At 33.8% G+C, this 26246-nt stretch overlaps 1 protein-coding gene across 2 annotated transcripts in view; it reads right to left on the minus strand.

The window, feature by feature from the left end:
- Positions 1-25436, minus strand: part of LOC149083740 (rab GTPase-activating protein 1-like) — a 34521-nt gene extending 9085 nt beyond the window's left edge. The window contains exons 1-16 of one of the 2 annotated variants that reach the window (XM_089234222.1): positions 25173-25436; positions 21059-21319; positions 18736-18907; positions 16239-16440; positions 15190-15379; positions 11658-11837; positions 9775-9893; positions 9108-9174; positions 8423-8531; positions 6293-6459; positions 5988-6153; positions 3779-4023; positions 3226-3339; positions 2115-2189; positions 1769-1894; positions 158-301 (exon numbers count right to left, since the gene is read on the minus strand). In XM_089234222.1, coding sequence (XP_089090348.1) covers positions 158-301; positions 1769-1894; positions 2115-2189; positions 3226-3339; positions 3779-4023; positions 5988-6153; positions 6293-6459; positions 8423-8531; positions 9108-9174; positions 9775-9893; positions 11658-11837; positions 15190-15379; positions 16239-16440; positions 18736-18907; positions 21059-21253 — 2271 coding nt within the window. In that variant the 5' untranslated portion in view covers positions 21254-21319; positions 25173-25436. Of the gene's footprint in view, positions 1-157; positions 302-1768; positions 1895-2114; positions 2190-3225; positions 3340-3778; positions 4024-5987; positions 6154-6292; positions 6460-8422; positions 8532-9107; positions 9175-9774; positions 9894-11657; positions 11838-15189; positions 15380-16238; positions 16441-18735; positions 18908-21058; positions 21320-24643; positions 24734-25172 lie in introns of those variants that run through there. The other variant, XM_089234221.1, reaches the window with a different exon arrangement.
- Between the last annotated feature and the right edge of the window lie 810 nt (positions 25437-26246).

The following is a 26246-nucleotide window of genomic DNA, read 5'->3' on the forward strand; positions in this document are numbered from 1 at the left end:
ATTTAACGAAGTGATTTCTCCGGTCTCTTGGAGTTTGCTATAACAGGATTTGACTTGACTGTATAACATGTGTGAAACATCAAACATAAAAGGAAACCTCCTAATAACAAGTCAAAAATGCTAATTTGTGTAACCAGGAGTTTCATATGGTACTTACATCAAGGAGAAAAAGGTCTATAATGAAAAATACTATGACGAGGGGAAATTTGGCCGTAAAAAGTGTTAGAAACCACTGTGATGCAAACATGTGGATTTCAACACCCAAATCTTCAAAATGTGACCACAGCTCTGGCATCTGGTCCTGGTACAAATGAAAGAAAAAACACATTTTGTGAATTTAAACACACTCTAAAAATATCATACTTTTTTTTCAATGGAGTCATTATAATTTTCAAGGGGAAAAAAATTTACTTTTTTTATGGAGTGATGGAACTCTTAAAAAATTCCTATTTAATAATTCTGTAAAATAAAAAATTTAATGCAATGAAAAATATATACATATATACAAGGTGATTCAAAACAGAATCACATGGGAATGTACGGCCAGAAACCTCAACCTGATCAACTGGAGAATAAACGAAGACGCAGAAATGACAAGCCAATAATAGGTGGAAAAACTCTTTATTTAACGATACTTTACACAAGGGCAGTACGTGTATACCTTAAGTTTCTCACAACAAGTGCTCAAAGTTCTTGCTATCTACAGTTACGCATGCTTCATAATGGTGACGAATTGATTGTCAAACCCTTCCAAAAATATCCGGTATTTTGCAGATGTTTGCAGCTGCGACGGATATTCTTGTAGATGGTAAGAACTTGGAACACTAATTGTGAGAAACTTAACGTGTACACGTACTGTCCTCGTATAAAGTGCCACTAAATAAAGAGTTTTTACACCCATTATTGGCTTGTCACTTTTACATCTGTGTTTATCCGATCATACATTTCTATGCGATTCTGTTTGTATGTTATGTTGAGTTTTCAATCGCCCTGTATAATGTATAAAAATGGGCCCTAACTCAAAACCTCTCAGAGATTCATATCCTCTTGTTTTATGCAACAGAAAATTAATTGATTTCAAACTCTTTCACGGATTTGAATGCAGAATCGAAAGAAAAAATTCAAAGAGAATAATACATTAATTCATGAACTGAAATTGGTACTTGATATTAATAAAATACAGTAGACTCTATATAATTTGGCTACAGTACAGTATTCTGTCCCATCCAATAATTAGGCATTCGCACGCTGGCTCCCTCTGTGTTTGAAAGAGGAAATCATATTACTGCATATCCAGGGCCCTGGATAAAGCAGAAAAAAATGCGGTCCCTGCGACTGAAGTCAAAGATGTTTCATTAGTCAATGAATAAATGTTGCTTAAATTTTTGGGCCCCTGAGAAAACGCCCCACTTGCGCATACGGAAACAAGGCCCTGCATATTTATGCACAGAAATTTAGAATTTGTTTTTCTCAACTTCCTTCCAGTAATCTGGCAATTTCCATAATACGGCATAACTGCCCTCTGACATGTGCTGGATTAACGAGAGTCTACAGTAATGTTGCTGAAAAAAATCCTCTGAAGAATGTGTGCTTCAGCTGCAATATAATTTTTTTAGCGAAAAATACTGCAAGATCATGCTTAGCCTATGCGAAATCATTTTTAAAAATAAATTTTCTTCATGCGTTACAAGTTGCAAACAGAACTTGTTAAACTGAATTAGAACTATTTAGATGCATCACTTCTGGAATCCAGTAAAGCATCACTCACCTCAATTAACCTTTGCAATTGAAAGAACTTCATGTGTAACTCCTCAAAGCTGTTTCTGAACATGTCACGTATTTGATAATCGTACATTATGTTCACGAAAACTCCAAAGGCTTGTTCTTCAGGCATCTACAAGAGTTTAGAAAACATTTGTATAATAATAAGTTTTTAGTTTAACTGATAACTTAGTTCAATGAAAACTAGATATATACAAAATCCAATTTTTTCCAAGTTATTTATTAAGAACCATTATTAAAAGCTATTTATAATATAACTGTGTTTCTGAAAGTTTTGAATTGAAAAAAAAAATTAATGGAGCTCTAAAGAATGTTAAACTTTAATAACTCACATGTAACAGGAGAGCTGCAACTAAAAATGATAATCCCTGACAATAACCAACTTCTGGGTCATATACCGAGTATGCCTAAAAAAAAACATATTCATATTTTCCACCAGAATGAACATGAAAGCATATAACTGAATACGTATAATGTGAGAAATCTTCATGATCCACATTTTCAATTTGAAGCTTACTGTTAAAGCTGTGGAGAACTAATAAATTTTGACTGATATAATCACAGAAGAAGCCAATGAAAAAGACAAATGAAGAGAAAAAACATGAAATTCTCTCTCACACAGTTTGACACAAGCAATGGGTGCTGTCTTCAGAGTATAAATATAACCATTATTGTGTTGACCGGTGATCCCACTTAGGTTGGTTAAGAAATCTTAACTCATAGTTGCTCAATGGAAAAAAGTACATCGATTCGAGTCAGAAGTTGAGTGCCTGCACATAAGTTTAGCCCTTTCAGACCCAATGGAGAGTTGCTCTTTCTGACTTTAGATATCTTTTTTTTCAAACTCAGGGAGTTTAGCCCTGACTTTAAAGATTATATGTGTGTTATAGTTGGAGTCCAGACGAAACTACCCTGAAGTTAAAAAAAATAGCTATAGCACCCTTTGCATTTGTTAGAACAACCACTTCACCAAACAACTCTGGCCATATCGCTATATTGCAATTTACTGCCATTAATGAGATGGGTTGGAAATGAAGGCCCTGTCTATCAGTGGTTACCTCAAGTTCATTAGGGAAAATATCTTATCTGTATCCTCCCTTGGGTTCAAACCCGAGACCATGAAGCAACCTTCACGGTGGTAGACGAGCAGCTTACCACCACACCACTCGGGCACATTTGTTAGAACTGGGTATGAAAGGGCTAGAGCAACATTCTGGTTTGTTGCTGTGAATGTCTCAGAACAATGTTTTGAATATGAAAGCTGTACCATTTTTTATTTTCAACTTACAAAAACGGCTTTTGAGTTTTATGTCTGGTTTTATCTCAATTAAATTTCTCCATACTGAAAAAGCTGCAAACTTAATAAATGTTCAAGTTATGGTTCAAAAGTTGGCTCGAAAATAAATTTTTATGAAAGCCTCATAACACTAAATGACAACTGACCTTGCATATTCTGTACAGAGCTTCTTGACCTATACCACCTTTCTCTTTGAATAGGTCATGACCTGGGAATGTCCTGTTAATGTCCCTGAGTATGTTGCTATCTGAAGAGGAATTCTGAAATAAAATAATTATTATAATAATCAATAAAAGAGATTGGATATACCATAATCAGTGAAGTCACTCTATTTTTATTTGCCTGGGTCCATTGAATACAGGCCTAGAACCAGGCTGGACAAACCTCCAAAAATGTAATGGCTGACTTGAAATAATACATACCAAATCAATATTTTATATGCTAGTGTCGAGCACACAATTAAAAAGAAATACATGCCCCAGGCATGGGTGTGGGAAAATCTGGATCATTACAGAATAAATATGTCCTGCATGGTGCATGCATAAAATTTTCGGAAGTCCTTTTCGAAATTTAGGGTATTTCACATGCTATAATGCATCAGATAATAGAAAACTGTTTTGTTTATTGCAGTTTTATGTTCACCATACATGATATTAGAATTAACATGAACAGTTTCTCAGATTAAAATAATGGACTAACTTCATTGATGAGATGCTTATATTTCTCAACCACATCCCGGTGGTCATAGCAGCCAGCCAGCAGCTGCCACACTTCACCGCGAAGTGCTTCTGGTATACCTCGTTTGACCAATGTTGACAAATTACGGGGCCTCTGAGAGAGATTCTGTCTCCATTTTGCTAGAACATCTGACCATCCTTCAAGCTCAGTCATAGTACAGTCCTTACTCACTTCACCAGACCCACTGAGAAGAGGCTCATCATTATCTACAAATGATTAAAGAGGTATATGAGAAAATAAAAAAGCAATACTGACAGAATTGAAGGGGAATAAGCAGTAAAATAAATTCATTGAATAAAGTTATTAAGCAATAACTTACAGATTATTACAATATTACACACATTATTAAATACAATTTATAATCATTTGTAAAAGTGCTAAAAAAACAAATTACAGTAAGGTCTTAAAAAATCAAGGTTTCACATTAGTTGAAGACCCAAAATTTTTAGGCCAATGCCAGACAAGCCTGATTACCAGGCAGAAATTCCCATAATGCGCAGGAAGTTATCATACAAGCACTGTTGTCTGCAGAAACTGGCTTTATAATAGAAAAAACCTCCCATTCATGAAGTGATTCACAATTTTTGCTGTCCATGATCATCTGGCAACTCTAGTTCTTCATTCCCCCAATGTTTATTCCAAAATGTACGGTGGCCGAATGCAGGTGGTGCTTGTGGCATTGGCTTTATAACTCTGTTCTGAAAAAATCCCCTCCTTATTTTTCTTCTTGTCAGAAAACTTTCCTGACACAGGGGTACAACAAAAAACGGCGACTTGACCGCAGCAGAAAATTTCTACCGCAGGGAGTCCCCCATCAAGGGGTTAGCGCACCAACCTCTCGATGAGTATAAAAAACAAGCCTGCCATTCGGAATCGGCAATAAATTTTAGGTCCCGGTCTAATTAGCCCTCGTGTGCAGAAAATGACCGTGGTGCGACAAAAATGATCAAATGATTATTTTTCTTCCCCCCCACCCCGAAGAATGCAACTTACTTCATATTTTCTAAATGAGAGTAATTTCAGTTTGAAAAGCCACTGAATCAGGAATGAAATTGATGATATTAACATACAGCTAATGCAAACAAAAAAAAGGAACATTTCATGAATGCAGATGTGCCAACTTTTGAAATACAGAAATCCGGAGATTTTCCCGAGGAGGATTCTCCCCCCCCCCCCCGGGCACTCATAGACTCGATCAAAAAAAATTCACAAAAAAAAAATTCGAATTTTTTTTTTAAAAATCAATTAAGAAAAAGTTACACCCCCCCCCCCCAAGGCAGGTTCTGCATTGCCCTGAGCAGAATATAATTCCATGCCAGTCTTTCCATGTAGAATAGAGAAATCACATCTACATACTTTTCATCAAATGTGTTTCCTTCTGTGGATGCTATCAGTGATTCTATCTTGGGTATATGAACTCTTAAAAGCTTTATATAGCTTAAAGTTTTATATTTTCTTTCTGAAGACGTTTAAGGTATCCGACAACCTTTCGGAAGAAACAATTAAAAAAAATTCAAATTACAAAACTGCCGATGAAAAAATATGTTTATCGCACGGCTGTTAATGGAATACAATAACGATTATATAGGAATTTCGGCAAGCAGGGACATGGCCCTGATAAATTATTGTCGTTAACCGCTACGAAAATGAAGTCGCGTCTTTGCCAGTTGCTTAAATACGGTCACAGACTTTTTTAAGGCTGCTCGATGGAAATGACTATGGCTGTCCTCTAGTGGTGTTTTCCCTAACAATGACGGTAATCATTGACGCCACGACAACGTGAAAGCTCGCGTGAAATCTAATTTTCTGTCAAAATCCAGAGCAATTTTAACAATTCCGGAGAGAGGGAGGAAGGATGAAAAATCCGGAGTGTCCCGCCTAAATTGGGAGAGTTGGCAGGTCTGTGAATGTTAATGACAGGATACGTAAAAAAGTGTTTAATTTCTCTAAGGTGAAAGACATTAAACACGATCTGCAGCAAAGTTCAACCCGGCATCATAAAAATGCATGTCATGAAAATAACCTATAAATGTTATACACAAAATGTTTTCTAGATAACACAAGTTGCTTTCTGTCACATGCAACTCAGATAGATATGAAAAGAGGATGCAAATTCCAATGATCTTTGCTGCAACACTGATTAAGAAAATTATATTTTAATAAAACTTGCCACTGTCTGACTCTACATCACCAGGACTAGATGTAGAAGGTAGACTGGACTTAGACTGAGAGTTACTCAAGCTGAGCTTCAAATTTTCTCTCTTGCGTTGAATAGTAGACACACTGTCTACTGCCACAACTTGGAAGCATTGGTCCCCATTTCCATTCTGGTCTGCCTGTAAAATATCGAATAATGGAAATGCTTTGAAGAAATTGGATTATTCATCAATCAAAGAAAATTTGTTGTTTTTTTTTCATCACTCAGAATGAAAAAGCAAAATAACATTTATTACAACAAAAAACGTATAAACTCACTTCTCGAAGTCGAAGATAGAAATGTTCGTGCAATGTTTTCTTTGTAACATACCAGAACCTGTCATTTTGGGGTAGCAGTTTTGCCTTAGTTTCAATTATGAATCTTACAGGCTCCTGAATACCATATATCACCAGATCTACAGCAATGGTCATATATACCCTTGTATCTGCAAGACATAAAAAAATGTACTTATATAACCCTGAAATAAAACCTTTTTTTCATGGCATTGCCAAAAAAAACTATACTACAACTGGTACTTCAAAGATATAGAAAATTTGACAACAAAAATTATTGCAACATAATTTTTTTAATTCAATTTCAAAATCTGTTTATATGAATCACAAATTTGATATAACCCAAAACTACAGCTGCTAAGTAAATTCAGTTTGACAAATTTGAGTGTGTGGCAGATATTAGCGTATGTGTATATCTCTGTAGTCAATTAAGAATGGGCTTCAGGTTGTAACTGCAAGCTTGACAAGCATGCATGTTCAACATCTTTGTACAAGCAAGCACAATTTCCCTTTCGACACCACATGGTACAAGTATGCTTGCACAAAAGCCAATTTGTACTTGGAATATGCCAAGATCGAGCAATGATGCACTTGCTTTAGCTGCTTTTGTCCTTATGTATGGGGGGGGGGGAAATGACAAAAAAAAAATTATAGACACCAAACATAGCACACTGAAGTGTGAAGACTGATTTGGGGGGGGGGGGCTTGCACTACCTACATGATACACACCTTCAGTGTGGCTTGTACAAGGATTCATAATCAAAATTTGTTCAAACTGCTTGCACAAAATTTTCCAATCTTGCTCAATCATGCTTGTACAAAAAGATTGAACATGCATGCTCATTAAGCTTGATGTTACATTTGTAGCCACCTTCAGTGTATATCAGACTGAAGATAATGACAAATTTGATCAGTATCAGAAATTTGATTTTTAAAATGTATAAAAAAAAACTACTGTGCATATAAAAGTCAGGAAAAAAGGATACAAGGTGCAGTTCAAAATTAAGGGCTGATCACGTATAAAAAATTAATGTCAATATCAATTGGTTTGCGCTTGCATAGCAGCATTACTTGGTTTGTTGGGAATGTAACTGCCATATTGCCATCTTTTGATTGTTATCTGTCTTCGCAAGACAATGTGTTAAAATGAGTGCGGTAATAACAAATACCGTCAGTTGTGAAATTTGATCAGTGATTAGATTTCTAAACGCAAGAGGACATAATGAATTTGAGCCACATTATGTTCCCATATCATCACTGGTGATGAAAATTGGATTCCATATGTCAATTCTAAGACAAAACAACAATCCATGAAGTGGCGTCATTCCAGTTCACCTAAACCGAAAAAATTCAAACAGATCCAGTCTCAAAGATAATTTTCCTTTGAGACTGGATCTGTTTGACATATGGAATCAAATTTTCATCACCAGTGATGATATGGGAACATAATGTGGCTCAAATTCATTATGTCCTCTTGCGTTTAGAAATCTAATCACTGATCAAATTTCACAACTGGCGGTATTTGTTATTACAGCACTCATTTTAACACACTGTCTTCTGTGACCAACTGTACTCTGGGACCAAAAGGGTGTGCTTTTAATTGATTTTATGGAACCTGGAACTTTGTGAAACACTTTCTAAACTGCACTGTGCCAGACGATGGGAATGCTAAGCTCAGGAATTGTTCTACTTCACGATAATGCACGGCTGCATGCACTACAGAAACAATTCCAAAATTCAGATAGATTTTTGATCATCTCCCCTAATAGTCCTGATCTCGCCCCCAGTAACTACCATCTCTTCAGACATCTCAAAAACTGGCTTGCGTCTACACCTTTTGAGAAAAGTGAGGAATTGAAAATTGCAGTGCAAAACTGGCTGAAATCCCACGCGGTGGCGTTTTATGCACAAGGTTTGAAGAAGCTTATTTCATAATATCAAAAGTGTATGAAACAACATAGTGATTATGTAGAAAAATAAAGTAATCATGTAAATTTTTGAAACCATTAATAAATTTGCCATTTTTTTCAATTGTTTTCATTTCATTTCTGTGTGATTGGCCCTTAATTTTGAACCGCGCCCCGTAGAAAATTCTTTTTTTTAAATTTTGCTTACCTTTCGGAGTCTCCTTGTTTAAAATTTCAAATGCTGGTTCATTTGGGTCCCAGATGCCACTCACTGTGTATAAAGTTCTATCTCCAGATGTTGTTTTATTGAATGAGTTCTGGAAAAACACATCAACAAATAAATTACAGTATTTACTAAATTACAATTCAGATTTATTATTATACACAAACTACAAAAATTAAATATAACACTTTTATGTTTAAAATTTTTTTACCGTATTTGAGGGAGTCAAATGAACTTGAATCACAACATTTTCATTAAATGGATGTGCATTTGTTTTCTCATAATAATTGCTTTGTTTTTTGGGTTGCATTTTAGTTATATTTAACACTCATATTTTTTTATGGACATCTCTTTTTAGCCACCTAATTAGGCTTTTTGCCAGTTGTTGGCCTTTGAATTTGTATTCAATTTTTTTTATGTGACTATAGTTACTTTTCCTGAGATAATACTATGATGCCTATTTCTCAATTCATTTGGCAAAGTTTATCATAAAGACATTTGTTTTATAGAAATTAAAAAAAAAAATTGTGTTTAATTACATGAAAAGAAAGAATATAAAAACTGCATTACAATTATGTTTATTCATCCATTTATGAAAATATTGTGATTCAAGTTCATTTGACTTCCTCAAATAATTTCTGTAAACATTTATTTAAATAATATCTCCTACCATTTCAATTAATTGCATATCACAGTTACGAACATTCCTTCCAGGAGATACCAACAGACCAAAACATCTGAAAATGAGGTAAAAATTACAATTCAATAACACATTAAAAAACTCTACCAATTATTAAAAAAATAATTGGTAGAGTACCAATATATACGCTCTAGCGAAGGAAAATCTCTATCTCCTCTGCAGCTTAGTGGTCAGAGCACTCGTCCGGCAATTGAGGGGCCCGGGTTTGACTCCCGGTAGAGGCAAAGGTGAGTTTTTCCTTCCTTAAAAAAAAAAATTAACATCTCAAATAATAAATATCTTCACAACATCCAGTCTTCCGTATATCTTGTATTAACAAGTGAAGAGCGACATTCATGTCATATATTAAAAAAAAACTCATAAATTTGTTTTTCAAAAAACCTAAATCTGGTTTATTTCAAATGTATGTAAATGTTATGGAATATGCTTATACGCTTTACATTGTGCAGTTCTAAAATTACTTTGTGAACAAAAACTTATACATATTTATATATTAATATTAAATACAAAATGATTTACAGTTAAAAATGCTATTTTATTTTCCTTGAAAAGCATGAAAACAGCGGTCATTTTTTTTCTAATTTTATGGAACATTTAAAATAAACTTTAAGTGAGCAAGAACACAGATTCAACTGACCTTTCAATTAATAGCTCTTTGTTTTCTGATACCTGCTTAACTGTGACCAGCACAGTTTTTTCAAGCTTGCATCTCAGTTTGAAATAATCCCTATCCTTAGGACAGGATGTATAGCTGCCCTGTAAAGTGATGCATAAAAAATACTTTAAGCAATGTGAATACAATGAACTAATAAAAACATAAATTTTAAAGTCATTACAATGTAATGATAAATAGCAAAGCCAATCATTCATTGCCCATTCATGCAAAATGTCATATGTCGAAATTCTAGATTTTTTTATGCCACGAAAAGCTTTTCACATGTTTCCCTGTTCCGTAAAAATATGACATTTTTACAGCAGTCTATTGGTCTTTCTATTGGTGAGAAACATGACATTTTTACAGAACACGCAAACACATATGAAGATTTTAATGGCATAAAAAAATTGGAGAAATGTCATAATTTGCATGAACTGCAACATAAACAGAAGTATCAATCTTGAATTAGGCAATCTATAAACCATTTTATTTCACTCTATATAACTAAATGCCAGAGTTACAAGAGATATTTAAAAGGTATGGGCTGTTTGGCTATAATAAATGGCAAATTTGGTAAATTCACCCATGCGCACTCATGGGGGAATTCATGGGTGACAAAAATGTCAATCGAAAAGCCTGTAAATTTGCTCAGTAATCAGATGTCTCAATGCAAAAGGATGAAGTTCTATCACATCAAACCAACCTCAAATAAAAATCATGTGGACTCTGGGGCCAAAAATAATTCACAGTGGTGGCTTTTGGTAAACTTTGAGTTGCTCAAAACAACTGTCACTCTTATTTGTGGATATGTAGAGCCGACCTCTAGACCACATCCTTCATCTTGGGAATCAATTTGTATTTAGCGAGTAGATGTTGCTGCACATCTTTTATACAAATTGTAGAGATATTTTTATTCCTTAGTTTACATGGCATAATTTTTGCATGGCTTCCAACAAGAACATTGTGAAACTGTCTCAAAATTGTAGTCTGCAATTCAAAACTGCTGCTGAATTTGTGGGTGGTTTTATATATGCAGAGAATCTATATATATATACAACTGATTTTCTGTCTCTGTCTGTGTGTGTGTATTCTCTATACATATCTACAAATTTTTCATACATATCTAACAAAACCCGACTTAAATGATAAGCTACTTTAAAAGTTTGTCAGAGCAGGGCAAATGCCTGAAGTGGGCAAAAACCTATCGGGCAACAATGATTTTTGAGTCTCAACAATGACTTTTAGTTACTGTGGTTCCCCAGCAATGAGTTTAAGACACGTATACGCTTTTACAATAGTTTGTCACTTCTTTAATCCTGCTAGTACATGTATAACAGTTTATGCCTTTATAATTGTTTGTCACTTTTTCAATCTTCCCAGTAATTGAAGAAAATTCGGGCAGTGGCGGGGGTATTATAGCTAGTTAGGTAATCAAATTTAAAAAGTTTGCTCCATGTAATAAAAATTTAAGGGAGAAAATTACTTAATAGAAAGATGGTTGAATCATTGATAAACTTATTCCTTTCAAACTTATCACTGATTGGCCCTCACTTTTAAAGCTCAACTTGTACATACAGTGAAACCTGTCTAAGACGGACATTGTATGAGATAGAAACCTGTGTAAAAAAGAATCAAAATATAGTCTGTTCAATGATTAGTGCTTTGATTTGCACTTTTATGAAACGGAAATCTGTCTAAAGTGAAGTACTATTTCAGTCTCTTGATATCAAATTTCATACAGGTTTCACTGTATTTAGGTTAAATTCCAACTAAAAGCTTGCCTGTATATAATTTATATTTTATTTCTACCAAGGTATTAGACATGTATTGCATAAAGAAATAAAGATCAAAGACATGAAACTCACTTTTGAATCTTCTTCCTTGAACTCCAAGTGTGCCTCAAAGACATATGTCTGCATGTTGCTACTCTTGGGATGATGCATAATGATGCCACATCTATCAGACATGGATGAATCTGATTTACTAGTAGAGAGTTTTGGAACTTTTTTAGAGGCACTAATCAGACACTGAATTATTTTCGTAACCTAGGAATAAATTTTAGTTATAAAAAAAGGCTCAGATCAACAAATTTAAATCGCTGCCCAATCTTCTTACATCTAGCGGCTTAATATAAAGTCAATAAAATTCCATATAAAATTAACTTATCAACCACCACTTTATTATCACATTTGTTTCTTCTTGATGAAGAATATTCATGGGAAGAAATTATTTCAACCTCATACTAGTAGGCTTAACCATTTTAACACATGAATCTCAAACTCATAGAGAAGAGCTAAGGAATGAAAGACATTCTTAAAGTATGGCATATCTCCAACCAAATACAAAAATCTCTTTACTTACTCCCTACAGAAATAGAATGAACGAACGGCTAAAAACATGAAACTGCAACAATGATTTATGCACATATGTTTCTACATAGGATATAAAATAAAGGAATACAAGTAATACAGTTGACACTCGTTATAACGACCCCACATTATAGCGACCATTCTATTACAACGACCAATATAGTAGGGTAAGTCACAAATGTTTTCATAGAACGACTGTTATATGTGTTTTACTTTTGATACAACAACCTTCCCGAAAGAACGTCCATTTTCGATGGGACAAAAAGGGTCGTTGTATTGAGTGTCGACTGTATTAATAGAAATGATTTTTTAAATTGCTTTAATTACCATGAAATTGTGCTGTGCATTTTTTGTTCATCAGATTTTTTGTCCAATTGTTTTTCAAAATTAATTAAATTAATTCATTAATTATTTTTCATATACTACTTTAAATTGTTTTGTTTTTTTTTTTCTTCACAAATTCACCACACAACTACAACTGAAAATAATTTGGACTTCATAGTGAATTATTTGGAAATATAGTAAAATCTTAACTGGAGGTAATGGGTTCAGAGTTACCTTGGATAACAAGATCCTCGGTTAACCAGTCATCTGGCTATGACAGGATAACACATCATGCAGATTTTCTGTGTACTCATTTTCTCAGTTAGAAAACTAATTAATAACTACTTCAACTATTTTATTTATTTTTTAATGATTTTAAAAAACAGCAAAAAAAACACGATCTGTGAACTAAGTTTCAATGTATTCATAAATAATTATAATCAAAAAACATATTCCATTAGCTTCAAACTTCCAAAAAGAGAAATAAACTGACCAGATGAATGGCTAATGGAAGTGATCTAAAAAAGTGTGAAAAACGAGTCTGCAGATTATAAGTAAATTTATTTACAAAAAAATAAAAATGGAACTTTGATACACAAAGGTAAATGTAAGAATTATGAAAAAAAATTATTTTGAAATCATCAGTTTGATAGGTTTCCACACCTCATTATATGGGGCACTGCACCAGTGAAGGATATGTATATGTAACTCATGGGCCTTGGTCCGAACACATGCCTTTATTAATAGAGGCTCGATGTAATGAGGTTCTGCTGTTTTTAGATGAGATAGATAAATCTGATAATGTAGATTACTTATATAGCTTAACCATTATCTTAGAACTAGAGGTGTGAGTGTCAATGCAACACTGCTTTATCCATGAGTATGTATCTTTCTGCTCAAAGTTTTTTCTGCACTCACATGCTCTTGCAACAGAATATTTTTCCCACGTGACATTAATACAAGAGATCTAAATGAGCTTCTCAAGGGGGAAAATGTTCCTTTAGAATTAATGAAAGCTTTCATTTCAGATATCACTCTGATATGAATGTTATATATAGAGAAAAGAGCAAAAATAAAATAATTATATAAATCAATATAAATTCTCAGAACTATTTTAAATTTATCATTCACAAGATTTTATTGAATTTCTTTTTTTCAGAAACACAGGATCAGCATTGAAATTTCATTGCTAAAACATAATAAGCGAAACACATAAATAAAGTTAAATAAAGACTGATTACATTATTTAAAAATGATTACAATATAAAAAAAAAGAAAGACATCTTAAGAAAAATAAATCAAATTCTCACTTGAACGAAATGTGTTATAGCCCCATATCAAAGAATCAAAGACCAATTCAAGAAATATGCAAATATTATGGATAGTTTGTCAATGTTTAGTTATTGCTTGATTTATTTACTACAGCATAAATGAACAAAACAAAGCAATGGTACCAACACATCATTGAAAAAAAAACCAACCTACATAGTTTTACAATGAAGATGATAGCATAAAGCTCTATCAGATAATCATGGTGCAAAAAGAACTATGACATCACCTTGTGGTGACATCACGCTCCTTATCATTTTGTACAGTTGTTTTGATAGGCAATGAGAAATGTGCTCTGACATGTTATCATGCAAAAAGTTCATTTTTGTTAATTACAATCATCTACACTTATCATTCACCCATATGCTCAATTTTTCCGACTTAAAACAGTAAATATGGCTTCAAAACAAACCATTAGCTTTCATTTGAGTGCAACTCAAAAGTAAGTTTTTTTACCTCCCAATGTAGCCCAGAAAATTTGAAAGGTTAAATATCTATGGTCTAAAAACTACATGTTAAACATCTATGGTCTAAAAACTACATGTTAAACATCTATGGTCTAAAAACTACATGTTAAACATCTATGGTCTGAAAACAACACTTTTTGTAAATCCTTTCCAATTTTAAAGTAATGGCTGGTGAAATAACTCTTTTTGATACGTATACAGTGAAAATCCTGTAAAATTATAATATCCCATATAATGATAGGATAGATCCTAGCAAAAGGCACTTTTCATAGTATATATATGTACTCTATCTACACTAAAATATCTCTATCCAGTCGTTTGGATATCGTTATACAGGTATTTCACTGCACTTTTTATGAATACTATGTGTAACACAAAATAAATGAAATAGAGAAGTTATTTTTAAGAATGTAAAGCCACAGCATTATTAGCATGAAATATTTCAGCAAAATATTTGAATGGCAAAAGTTTTATTACTTCAAAAATCAGAAATTTCAAGATACAGTAGAACCTCAATCAACTGATACATTTGAAACACGCCTGCATGGTAAAATAGAAATTCATGGACAATCAGGTGTGAATCAAATTAAAGGTAAAATATCATATTTATTAATTATAACTGAATGTGTATTCAAAATACATGGGCAATTTGGTCGGCTTTTGCTTCACAGATGCATTGCAAAATTTTTGTAGCAGTATTATTTTAGTGTTGTGAAAGTGTTCCTACCTTCACATCAAGAGAAATTCTGACTTTTACAATAATTTTCTCACTACTGTGGAAAAGAAAAATTTTTCACCAAGGGTACAGCATCATTTCACAGAAAGTTTCTGAATTAACAAGAATCAGCTAATCAAAGCTCCACTGTATATCAATTATAACAGATAAAAGTTCATATTTTAAGACTTACAGCTTCAGGAACCTCACATCTGAACACATGGCACTGAAAAATAGTATTCTCTGGCATGTTGTTCTCACTGGCCTCATGTACAAGCGCTAGACAACTGGAAACTTTACTGTTTGGGTCACCAGCAACATGAGTCTTTATTTGGAGAATTGGAAAACTTGTAAGCTCGTGACAAGAGCATTGTTCATATAAACTAAAAAAAAGAGAGGGGGGAAATTGAATGATATGAAGCACTACATTATATTTATACATTACAGATATTGCATAAATGCTAAAAAATACCTGAATGAAGTACACAACTTTCATTAAAAGTACACTTATTTATTATTAATAATTTTTAGTGAAACTGATTTCTTAGAATTAATAATCGAAATAATTGACCTTTTTTTTAAAATTGGTGAAAGAAATTATTTCAGAATTAACCATGAAGTCACATTCAATTGGTGAAATTTGAGGGGAGGGGGTGTAACATTGTCTCTTGCGCCCATCCATTAATATGTTATTGTACATCCATTAAGATGCTGTTGTACAACTGTAACTATTCGGTAAATTTATATATATTATTTTGGTATATGGCCCAAAATACCTGAGAGATTGAAGACCCTTACTCTACATCAGTGATTCCCAAAGTGGGCATTAATGCCCCCTGGTTGCGATGGAATGTTCCAGGGGGACAATAGAAGCTACGGGTATAACATAAGATCCTATGGGTTAGATTGAAATTGGGGGGGGGGGCGATAGGAGAAAAAAATTTCCGAAGGGCGATGGGACAAAAAGGGTTGGGAAACACTGTTCTAGTCTAGATACCTCCAAAATTAAATAAAAATGTAATTCCTCTAAAATACATAAAAATCAATAAATAATCATTTAAAAATCAATGTTACAACCAGACAAGAGGAAAAACGTCATATGATTTCTGCACCTTTTATAAAAGTTTTGCAAGCTTATCAAAATACATTGCATATTTAACTGAGAACATGCAACTAATGGTATCACAAAACTTTTTTTAAGATCAATAAATTTTAAAGTGTTTTTTTAAATCAAACACTTACATGACATTGCCTTCAGAATTTGCAGGAAATGACAGAGACACATGCATTAGTTGAGCTGATGACTGCTCATTCAAAATCGCCATGACCTTCCTGATTTCTCCATCGGTTGTAGGGTCAGAAACTATTGCACAGCCCAAGTACATCAGGCCATCAAATACAGTGTAATCTCCGAAATCAAGACTAGCAGATATGGACATTAGATCTATATTCAATGAAAGATGACAATTAATTTCACACATTGATCTTTTTTTTTTGTAATTAACTAAAATTTTAAGTAGCAAAGAAAATAACACCAAGATGGAAATTTTCATTTTCTTCTAAAAGTAAAATTTGGTGATCTTTCAAAAATTTGTATTTGGAACCGTTTTTGTTTTTTGTTTTTTTTGTCCAATGTTATGTGTAAAAGCCAAAAATTAGCTTTCTATTATTGTATATTCAAACAAGATTTAGTGTTTTATAAAATCTGCAGGGTGAGCGAAAAATCGATAACACATTTTAAAAATTAATTTAAAACTCTACCAATCGACATAAAAAAAGGAGAGGTTCACGCTAAAATACTTATTTTAGAGGTTTTTTCTGAAAAATTACACAGATGAAAAACTTCACACACAGATAGCTGCGTATTATTAAAAAAAAACTTCATAGAAAACAAAATGTAACATAAATATTTCAGATGGTGTAACAGATTAAGAACCTTTATAAACCTCATTTTTGCATTTTGGCATGTTTCTTTTTCTTCTTCTTTTTTTTTTTTGCCGCTAGTCTAAGGACAATGGAATGCAATCTTAAAATCTTGCCTTACGTGTAACCAATATTTACGAACTGAAGACAAGAGTGATGGAAGTGATTGAGACTCTTCTGCAATCTATATTAGCAAATACGTGGGGAGGGTTGAAATTGAATATTCTTTTGATGTAGCCTAGGCTACAAATGGTTCTCATATTGAAATGGGATTGTGTAACATTATTCAGATCTCAGCGGAATGATGTTGAGCCAATCCCAGCGGAGCAGTCCAGCATCAAAATTTTATGTTTACTTCCATTAATGATCAGTCACATGATCTGCGATCACGCCCAATCGGTTTTGATGTTATATTTCTAAATTAATGAATTAATTTTTCAATACCTAGAGAAATTGGTGGTTGGCAATGGACTTTCACTGATGTATAGAGAGAAATATTTACTCTATAATAATCTTGATTGGCGTGATCGGGACAGCCTGGTCAGCTTGTCCAATTACCTTGTGTTTTGGTTGCCATTCTGAAATATTTTTTCTTTTGAAGTATTGTTGTATATGTAAATGATGATAATGTGATGTCAGAGTTTTTGTCAAGAGATGAAGTTCTTCTATTGGATGGTTTGTCCAAGAAAAAGACTGGCTGTAATCATATAAATACTCTTCTCTCACTTTCTCTAATCAATTGCATTTCTACATTGTTATCGACTACGGTCATTGATTCACCTCATGATTAGTTAACAGCTTTGCTGTTTTAATAATTTAAATAATGTCTTAAGTCAGTTGGTTAACCCTCCTGTTTCAGGTTGGTCCAGATATAATTTTTTAAATGAAATTCTAAATTTATCTTCAAGTCTTATAGATTGAGACTGAAAAATAACTACCAGTTCAATATGTGTCTCGAGTGATACATCACCAAAATTCGATGATTACTGATCAAGTCTTCTTCCTTTAGCGACATCAGTTTAGCTGGTACACGTCATAGTGGTTATCGATCATTTCTTGCTATTTCTACAAATCGTCATCTAGAAATTGTTGATTCCACATCGTGTTCGCAACTAGAACATTGAACTTCTTAACTAACAAGAGGAAAGGAGATACTCGACGGAGTATGGACTATATATCAGTTTTCGGGTGAGGACCATCCATTTTGACAACCTTGCATTATTGAATTAATTTTGTAAATTTGATTAAAAAAGATGTGTTAATCAAAAGTCTGTTTTTTTAACGAAACTGAAAAATTAAGTGTAATTCTGATTAGAGAAACGTAATGCCTATTTGAAAAATTGCAAATAAAGTAATTGAGGTGAAATCTTTGTTTTCCTTGTTGTTTGCTTAACATGAATATTTCAAACCTTGGCATGTAATCCTGCTGTAGGTTACAACTGTTTTATACAATGGAAATGGTTATAAACTTTAATTAAGCATTGATTGTGTCCCATCTATGTCTAGTTTTTTATGATACAGTGCCATCTGTGAGTGAAATTTTAAACTTTTAAATTTAACAAAAAAAAACCTATGCCATGATAAATAAGTACCACTTTATGTCTATTGGTTGTTGATGGTTTTTTTAAATTAATTTTTAAAATGTGTCATGAAATTTCGTCCACCCTGTATTTGCTTTGTTTATAATTATTGCTGAAAACCTACATCACCATTACAACCCCCCCCCCCCTTAACAAAAAAAGAAAAAAATTTTAATTCTCAAAAAAATCATATCACTCTGAGAGAGAAAAGAACATAAGTTGATGTAAGGCTCAACCTTCTTCAGTCGGACTGGGCGATATTGTATACATCGAGAGCTTCATATCTGCATCTATTTCAGTATTCGCATTCTGATTGTATTCAGGCAGAACTGAAATATCACTCCCTGTCAAACAATCACTCATCTGACTCTTTTCTAATATCTCATCATTAGGAGTGAGAGTGTTTTCCTAAAAAAAAGTGAGAAAAAGCTTATTAAGTAAAAACAAAATGCACAGCATTTTTAAGAATTACTCAATTACAGCGCAACCTCATTAACCTAGTCAGAAAATATGAATTTTATGTTTTTTACGGTTTTCAATTGTGGTACCACCTAAAATTAGTTTCTGCTGACAGATGAGTATGAATGAGTTATTACCAAATGTTTACAACATTTAGAACTGGTTTTAAGGTCTCTGTGAGCATTTCATTCAGGTGAGTAGATGTTTTTTTAAAGCGTCTCCCACAAGCGACTCAAGAACTAGGAAGGTTGTTTGCATTGGATGAATGCAGGTATCAGAAGATATGATTGGGGTGTTCAAAATTTTCAATGGGATGGACCATGGATTATTAGTACACCAGCAATCGATTGCGTTTACAGGGGGACACCAGTATTGCTTGGTAAGGGACAATGCAAGGTTGTGGTGTTGCAGGGAATTTTTCTCTAATAGGGTTGTTGATAAATGGAGTGGCTTACCCCCGGAAGTAGTAAATTCTAACACAGTTGACACGTTCAAAAAGAAATACGATAAACGTGTTGGGGTAAGTCAAGAGGTTGTCCATGCTTAGGGTTAGACAACCATAAGTATTCTTTATGGGCATTGTATAATATTTCATCATGTATATATATTGTTAGTAATTGCATTTTTAATTGGGTTGCTGTGTATTTGAAATATATGACATCCATATTTGTTATGGGCATCTTTTTCTCAGTAACCTCGTTGGGCATTTTGCCTGATGTGGCGTTGTATTTGTTAATGGAAATTTCAGCTTAGTACAAATTGAATATTCATACCATCAGATAATATAGTACCTTATTTTCCTTCACATAATCCACGTGTGGGAATTATGCGTTTTTAAAAATTGAAATTTCTTAGTGGGAAGCTTCCTCATTGTGGGGGTAATGAGAAATCTGACAAACTGGCCAAACAAGCAACTAAAATGGGAAACAAAGAAACAACAATACTCCTACCACAATCATCAGTCAAAGCAAGCCATCTGGAAAAACTTTTGCTTGGATGGCAAACAGAATGGAATGATGAAGCATCAGGTGGGAAAGTTCACCACATAGTTGAGACGGTAAAGACAAAAAGCCTGAACTAAAAAAATGAGGTCATAATGGCCCTAACAGGACATGGTTTTTTTCTAGAGAACCTCCTTCGCTTCGAAATTCTCAAAAGCCCTGACTGTAGATGCGGAGAAATTGGGAATGAGTTGCAGTACGTCATCAAATTTCCAGCAAATGCATTATCCCTCCCCCCCCCAACATGCTCCAGCAATTAATACCAGGAAGGCAAACTCTAATCACAAACTCGATGAAATTTATGGAAGCAAATCCAAATCTTTCACGAAGAGACCCGTCGACAATGACAGTCAAACCGAGCACCATCACGATAAGTCCCATAAGATCCTCAAGAATCAGACGACTGGTTCTTTAATATGGTAAAGAGTCTGAAGACAAGGGGGGCTCTTGAGCAAATAATGGTCCAATTTAGGAATTCATGGTTGCAGCGCTGTCTAATCCGTCGTCAATTTTACTTCCCTCTTTGATGAAATTCTATTGTATATACACAATGTTGGCTATATATTTTTTGTATCATTTTTTTTTTTGCACCTTTCCCCTCTTTTATGTTCTCTCAATTTATGCTAGATGTTTTAAACATTTAATCTAAATATCCTTTTTTGTAGTTTTGCATTGTTTTTGTATTCTGCACTGTTTTTGTATTTTGTGCTTTTTGTATTCCTTCACTGTTTTCAATTTTTTTCGTTTTTTGTGTTATATTATTTTGTATGTAAATTCTATGTATGTACATTTAATTCTGTTCAACTAAAGTTTTCTTTGACATGGGAAATGGCTAAAATTGGCTAAAGCCAATAGAGCCTGAGCTATGTTTGGTTTGAAAGAAAGTGTGGATTGTTATAAAGCTGTGTGTTATTTGTAGCTTTTTTTTGTCAGGAGAATCAAAATAAATATAAAAAACAAATTAAATTTCCAATGATTTATGGATGGCATGTAGATGTGAATATAAAAAAAAATCTGAATATCAAATACTTAGACATAACAATTTTGTTTTGCACTTAAACATGGCTGAGCATTCCCACACCATAACTCTCATGCCTACCTTCTCCATGAATAATTTCTTGTTTGTCACGTCGTTGTCGATCTCATCACTCAAAATCTGTTGCATCGACATCTTCAATTGTTCTTCGTCTCCGCTGCCAGTTATTTCCAGCTTCGGCTCAGAATCCTCCAAAAATTCATATTCTTCAGTAGTTGACGTTGATTCTACACTCCTACTAGCATCGTCATCATCCATAGTCACATGGACAACTTCACATGCCTTCAAAGTGCTCGGCTCAGATATGCCATTCCTGACAGCTGGCTGCAAGAAATCAAATATGAAGCTTTTAGATCATTCATTTTGTTCGTAAAATTCAAGGTCTGACAAATCAAAAAAATAAAAACAAGAATTTTTCTCTCAGCAGTCTCTCAATAATAGTTTTTCCCCAAGTAAATAGAGTTTTAAATAATGTTTTCTTTTCTTCAAGACTTGGCAACCCCTTTTTGTGTTGGAAGATACAGCACTGTGAAATCAGAAAATTTTGCGTCATTATTAGACAGGGAAGCAACTAGATGTGTGGTGAGCCTGGGAATGTTGAGGCCTTGTTCTTAGACTCTTATTTAGCAATCTAAATATAGAAAATTTTAATGACCAATACCGATTTTATAGTGGTGATGGTGGTCCCTATAAGTAATACTGCATGAATGAATCCAATTATATCCATATATATCCAATGGCCCAATTTACTCATGGGCAAGTATGGCATTTTGCCTAAGGCCTCATGATTTTTAGGGCCCTAAAATTTAAACAATAAAGGCCATATTCACTGACAAACATCTTTGACCTTAATTGCAGGGGACCTATTGATTTTTGCTTTGCCCCCTCCCCCCATATCAGGGTTAGCAGGTTTTTGGCACATGGTAGTTTTTGACGGTTTAAACTGTCACGTCAAAAACATTTGTCAAAAACCTCAAATATTGCTTTTAAATTTAAAAATTCCCATTGAAAATACACACATTTATTGAATGTAATGTTTAAAGTCACTATGTTATACAAAGAATAAATACTTATATGATTGTAAAATATTTTCTGCTCTCTACAGAATTATTTTGGACAATAGACCTATTGTCCAAAATTGGGGCGGTATATAATTATTATACACCTGTGTATTTGGACATATAGGTGTATATGTGTATTTTTTCTTGCAAAATATACAATTTGAATAGAGCATAGTATAAATGCTGAAGGGGAAAAGTATAGAATGATTTGATATTCTTCAATTCAAGATGCAATTCTCAACCTTCCAAAATTTCTTCAACTGCTTATATATGTGTATTGATATAAACCATCTGCTATACTCTTTTCATAATGTATAGGTGTTTAAAATATCTTTTACACCAAAAATGTAACATTGATTTTTGTTATTATTAAATTATCTAGATAATCACTGATACTTGAAACAAAACTTTTATTGTGCGTAACATGAGAATGCATCTAGTAATCAAAATACAAAATTTTTGGACCATATGATGCATGTTTAAGAAACTCCTATAACTTATTCTAAGCACAATAGTAAGAATGACTAAGTTTGACTATTATATGGTATATTTACTATGATTTATAATGCAATAGTTTTCCAACTGAAGATGCATCTAAATGTGCAAAACAGTGCTTTGGATATCAAGTGCAGCCAGCTCTGCTTTGATTGAAAATACTCTTTAAAACTCTGTATTTATACAACCTAAGCCAATAAAACTTTTAGCTATAGGTGGTAATAAATTAGTTTAATTAGTTCGTTAACAGATGCTACTTGAGAACTTTCGATATGGAATAAAATTTTAAGCAGATCAAAAAATTTAAAATATTGAAATAGATATTTTATTATTCAGTAACTATACGGTAATTAAAAATATAAAAAACACTTTAATCTGCATAAAAGTGAGTTATTTTTTGTTATTTAGCATATCTATCAGGTTAAAAAAAAAGCTATTTGACAACAAATTTTTGACTCTTTTAATATGTAAGTAAATAAGCTTTTATCGGTTGCTGAAGCCAAAAACCTAATGCTGATGCCCTATTGCACATATTTTGAATAAACGGCTCTATTTCACTTAGTAAATTAAACACACTTGATTCACTTAGTAAAATGGACCACAAAAATTACATATAATCTGTTCTAGACTCTTTTGTATGTTGAAAAATTCAAAATTTCAAATTCTAATCAATATTTTGTTTTATTTATTATAATAAATTAGTGTTTAAAAATAAATATATACATAAAAAAATATATATAATAAAAGTAAGTTTCTCATGTTTTCAACCTATTGTGTTCAAAATATTATTCAAAAACATCCATTTAGGTTTTTGACGATTTAAACCAGTTTTTGACGCTTGTCATGTCAAAAACCCAACCCTGCCCCATATGCCTAAATCTGGTCCTGAACATGATACAAATTCATTGGAAATATTGGGAAATATCAAACCTAATATTTCTATCATAGTTAGTATGGAAATGGGTACCAAATATTGGAGGGAGGAGTACTCTATTCATGGGCCCAATTTTACGTCTATGGTCCTGGATAAAGGCAAACCCCTAATCTCCTATTTTGTTGGTGAATTTTTTTTTTTAATTATCTGAAACAGGTGTGAGCCCACACTTAGGCACATCACTACTTTACCGCATATGAACTCCAGTAGTAATTTACTACCATTGGAGTTGGGTGAGAAATGGAGGCACAATATATCGGTGGTCGCCCTGGGCTCGGTAGGTGAAGAACTTTGGGTCTACATTCTTCCCCCGGTTCAAAACTGTGGACCCTAGTGGTAATTTTCATGGTCGAAGTCCAGCATCTCTACCACTGTATCTCTTGGGCGCTGAATGAACGGACCTGATTCATCCTGTTGCCAAGATCTCTACAAGCCCAGTTTCATTGCAACACCTTGTGCATCATTGCAGTGATATATTTGTAATCTGCGATTGCCCTTCTTTCCCCCCCCCCCTCTTTCATCAGCAGGAAAAAAAAGATCTTAATTTAAACACCTTTTTTTTCACCCCGTCTTAAAAATACAAGAAAGGATTACACGCTCGCAACTTGCTGCAGCTGAAGAATGAGTTTTAAATTCCAGTCAGACGAGATTAGACTGAGATCTATCTCAGTCAGTCCTACAATTGTGATGTGTTAAAATATAATGGGGGGGGGGGAATATCTAAATAATGTTGAATACATAGATTCACTTATACAGGCCTATTGCTCTTAAGATAGAGTAAGACAATGAAATATTAATAGAAATCATACTGTTTAGAGAGATAGATGGCTTTTTTCTCAGCCCAAGATATCAAGGAAACATTTTATTTTCCGGATATTATGCTGCGGTGAACTCGGAAAGAAAAGTCATCTTGCCCGGTATGCAAGAGAGTATGCCGTGTCCCGGCGGAGACAAGATGACTTTTCTTTCCGAGTTCACCTCAGCATAATATCCAGAAAATAAAATGTTTCCTCAGCATATACTGTTTGTTAGTAGGAGAAATTTTTTGGTGGGTTTTCTCACTGATTTTTTTCACGTTTTTTTTTTGCCTGGGTTTTTTTTGTTGGGAAACATCTGATCAATCCTCAATCCAACACATAATAATAAATGAAATCTCACCTGTCTCATAGAAAACGACCCAGTACAACTTTTACTCAACAACATTGATAACATGATGTATTAAACACAGCATCTAACTGATATCCCGAATAAGCCAAGCCAATACATGTTTAATGTAAGATAGAAATTAATGTCCACAGATGTAAACAACATCAATCAAAACGCATTTTGTTTGTTTTGACAATAACGAAATGTCGCTCACAAATAGATCATTATCAGTAAAATGAGATATGACCTCAAGTACCCCACATTATCATCGTCTAAGATAACAAAGATACTATTTCCCACTCTCCACTATTCCAAGTAATCAAAACAATTGAAGAAGAATTGTGAAACGTAAAACGATAAATTCAGTTAGGGATTTCGTATTAGAGAAATACACACTGCGCTTAAAGGTCTTGGGGTTCGAATCCCGGTGTGGGTAACTTTTAAAATCTTTCTAGCCATACTTTAGGGAAATGAGGAAACTATAACTCCTAAGCAAAGGAAAGACATTCACTTAATAAATAACAATGTGAAAACTACTTACGCCATGTGAATTTGAGTGTGTGAAGAGTAATTATAATAATTATTATAATTATCGCGGTGATTATTTTACTCTCTGTCTTTTACTCTTCCCGTAAAAGCAGCTTTATGCGTAATTTTGTAAACAAAAAAAACAAGCCAGTAAACAACGTATTTTAGTGAATAAACAGCTGTAGAAAGCCCACTTCGAAAAGAAAACAAACAATACAGTGGAAGGACTTGCAATCAACGATGTGAGAGGTTTCCATTTCGATATTTTTTTCAAGGTAAACCAGCAGACAACATTGCCTCGGCAAGTGTTGACGAATCAACAGTGATGTTGTAACTGAAAACCACAAATTGTTCAAACTTTCAAGGTTTGTGATTGGTTGATGAGAAATATGAACGCTACTCGGCTGAGTGACTGAATACTAAAAATTTTCAAGTAAAACTGATCAATTTGCACTTTCAATGAATCAAGTGTCTTTTATTTTACCTTTTGTGAAATTATTAAAATCCTTAGTCATGCATTTATTAATTTATTAGTTTATCATTTTAAAATGAATCCTGGTGGGGAAAGTTTGAAGGTTCTGGATGAGGACGACCGATGAAAAACAATCTCGCTATAAAGTCATCACAAAGGGGCCCGTGAAAGTGTGATGGGGGGGGGGCCCTAAAAAAAGATCCCAGCCTAGGGGCCCTGCTCTCAGTGCCGTCTTAACGCATGGGCCCGGGGGCCTCGAAAGAAGAGGGGCCTCACAAAAATGAGAAGTGGTTGAAATCTTCAAGAATTTTCCAAGTAAGGCCTCAAAAACATCACTTGGCCCGGGGGCCCATGATGCTCTTAAGACGGTCCTGCCTGCTCTAGGATGTGGGGCCATGGCCCGTGCCGTGGAAATAATGGAAACTCAGATAATTCGTTCTGAAATTATTCAATAGCTGTCCTCACTAGTGCGCCTTCTTTCAACAGCTTTCAATTTTCAGTCTCGTTTTTTTTCTTTACCGCTGAACTCTATCGCATGCCTCGAGTGGTGTCTTTTTTTGTCTACAACCTATACGGAAAAACCTTTCAATTCATATGCACTGTCGTAGCGGATAA

This window comes from Pholcus phalangioides, unplaced genomic scaffold, assembly GCF_987345545.1.
Source record: "Pholcus phalangioides strain wild (caught in Gottingen) unplaced genomic scaffold, Ppha-v1.0 ptg000008l_1, whole genome shotgun sequence".
In the NCBI taxonomy this organism is placed as follows: Eukaryota; Metazoa; Arthropoda; class Arachnida; order Araneae; family Pholcidae; genus Pholcus; species Pholcus phalangioides.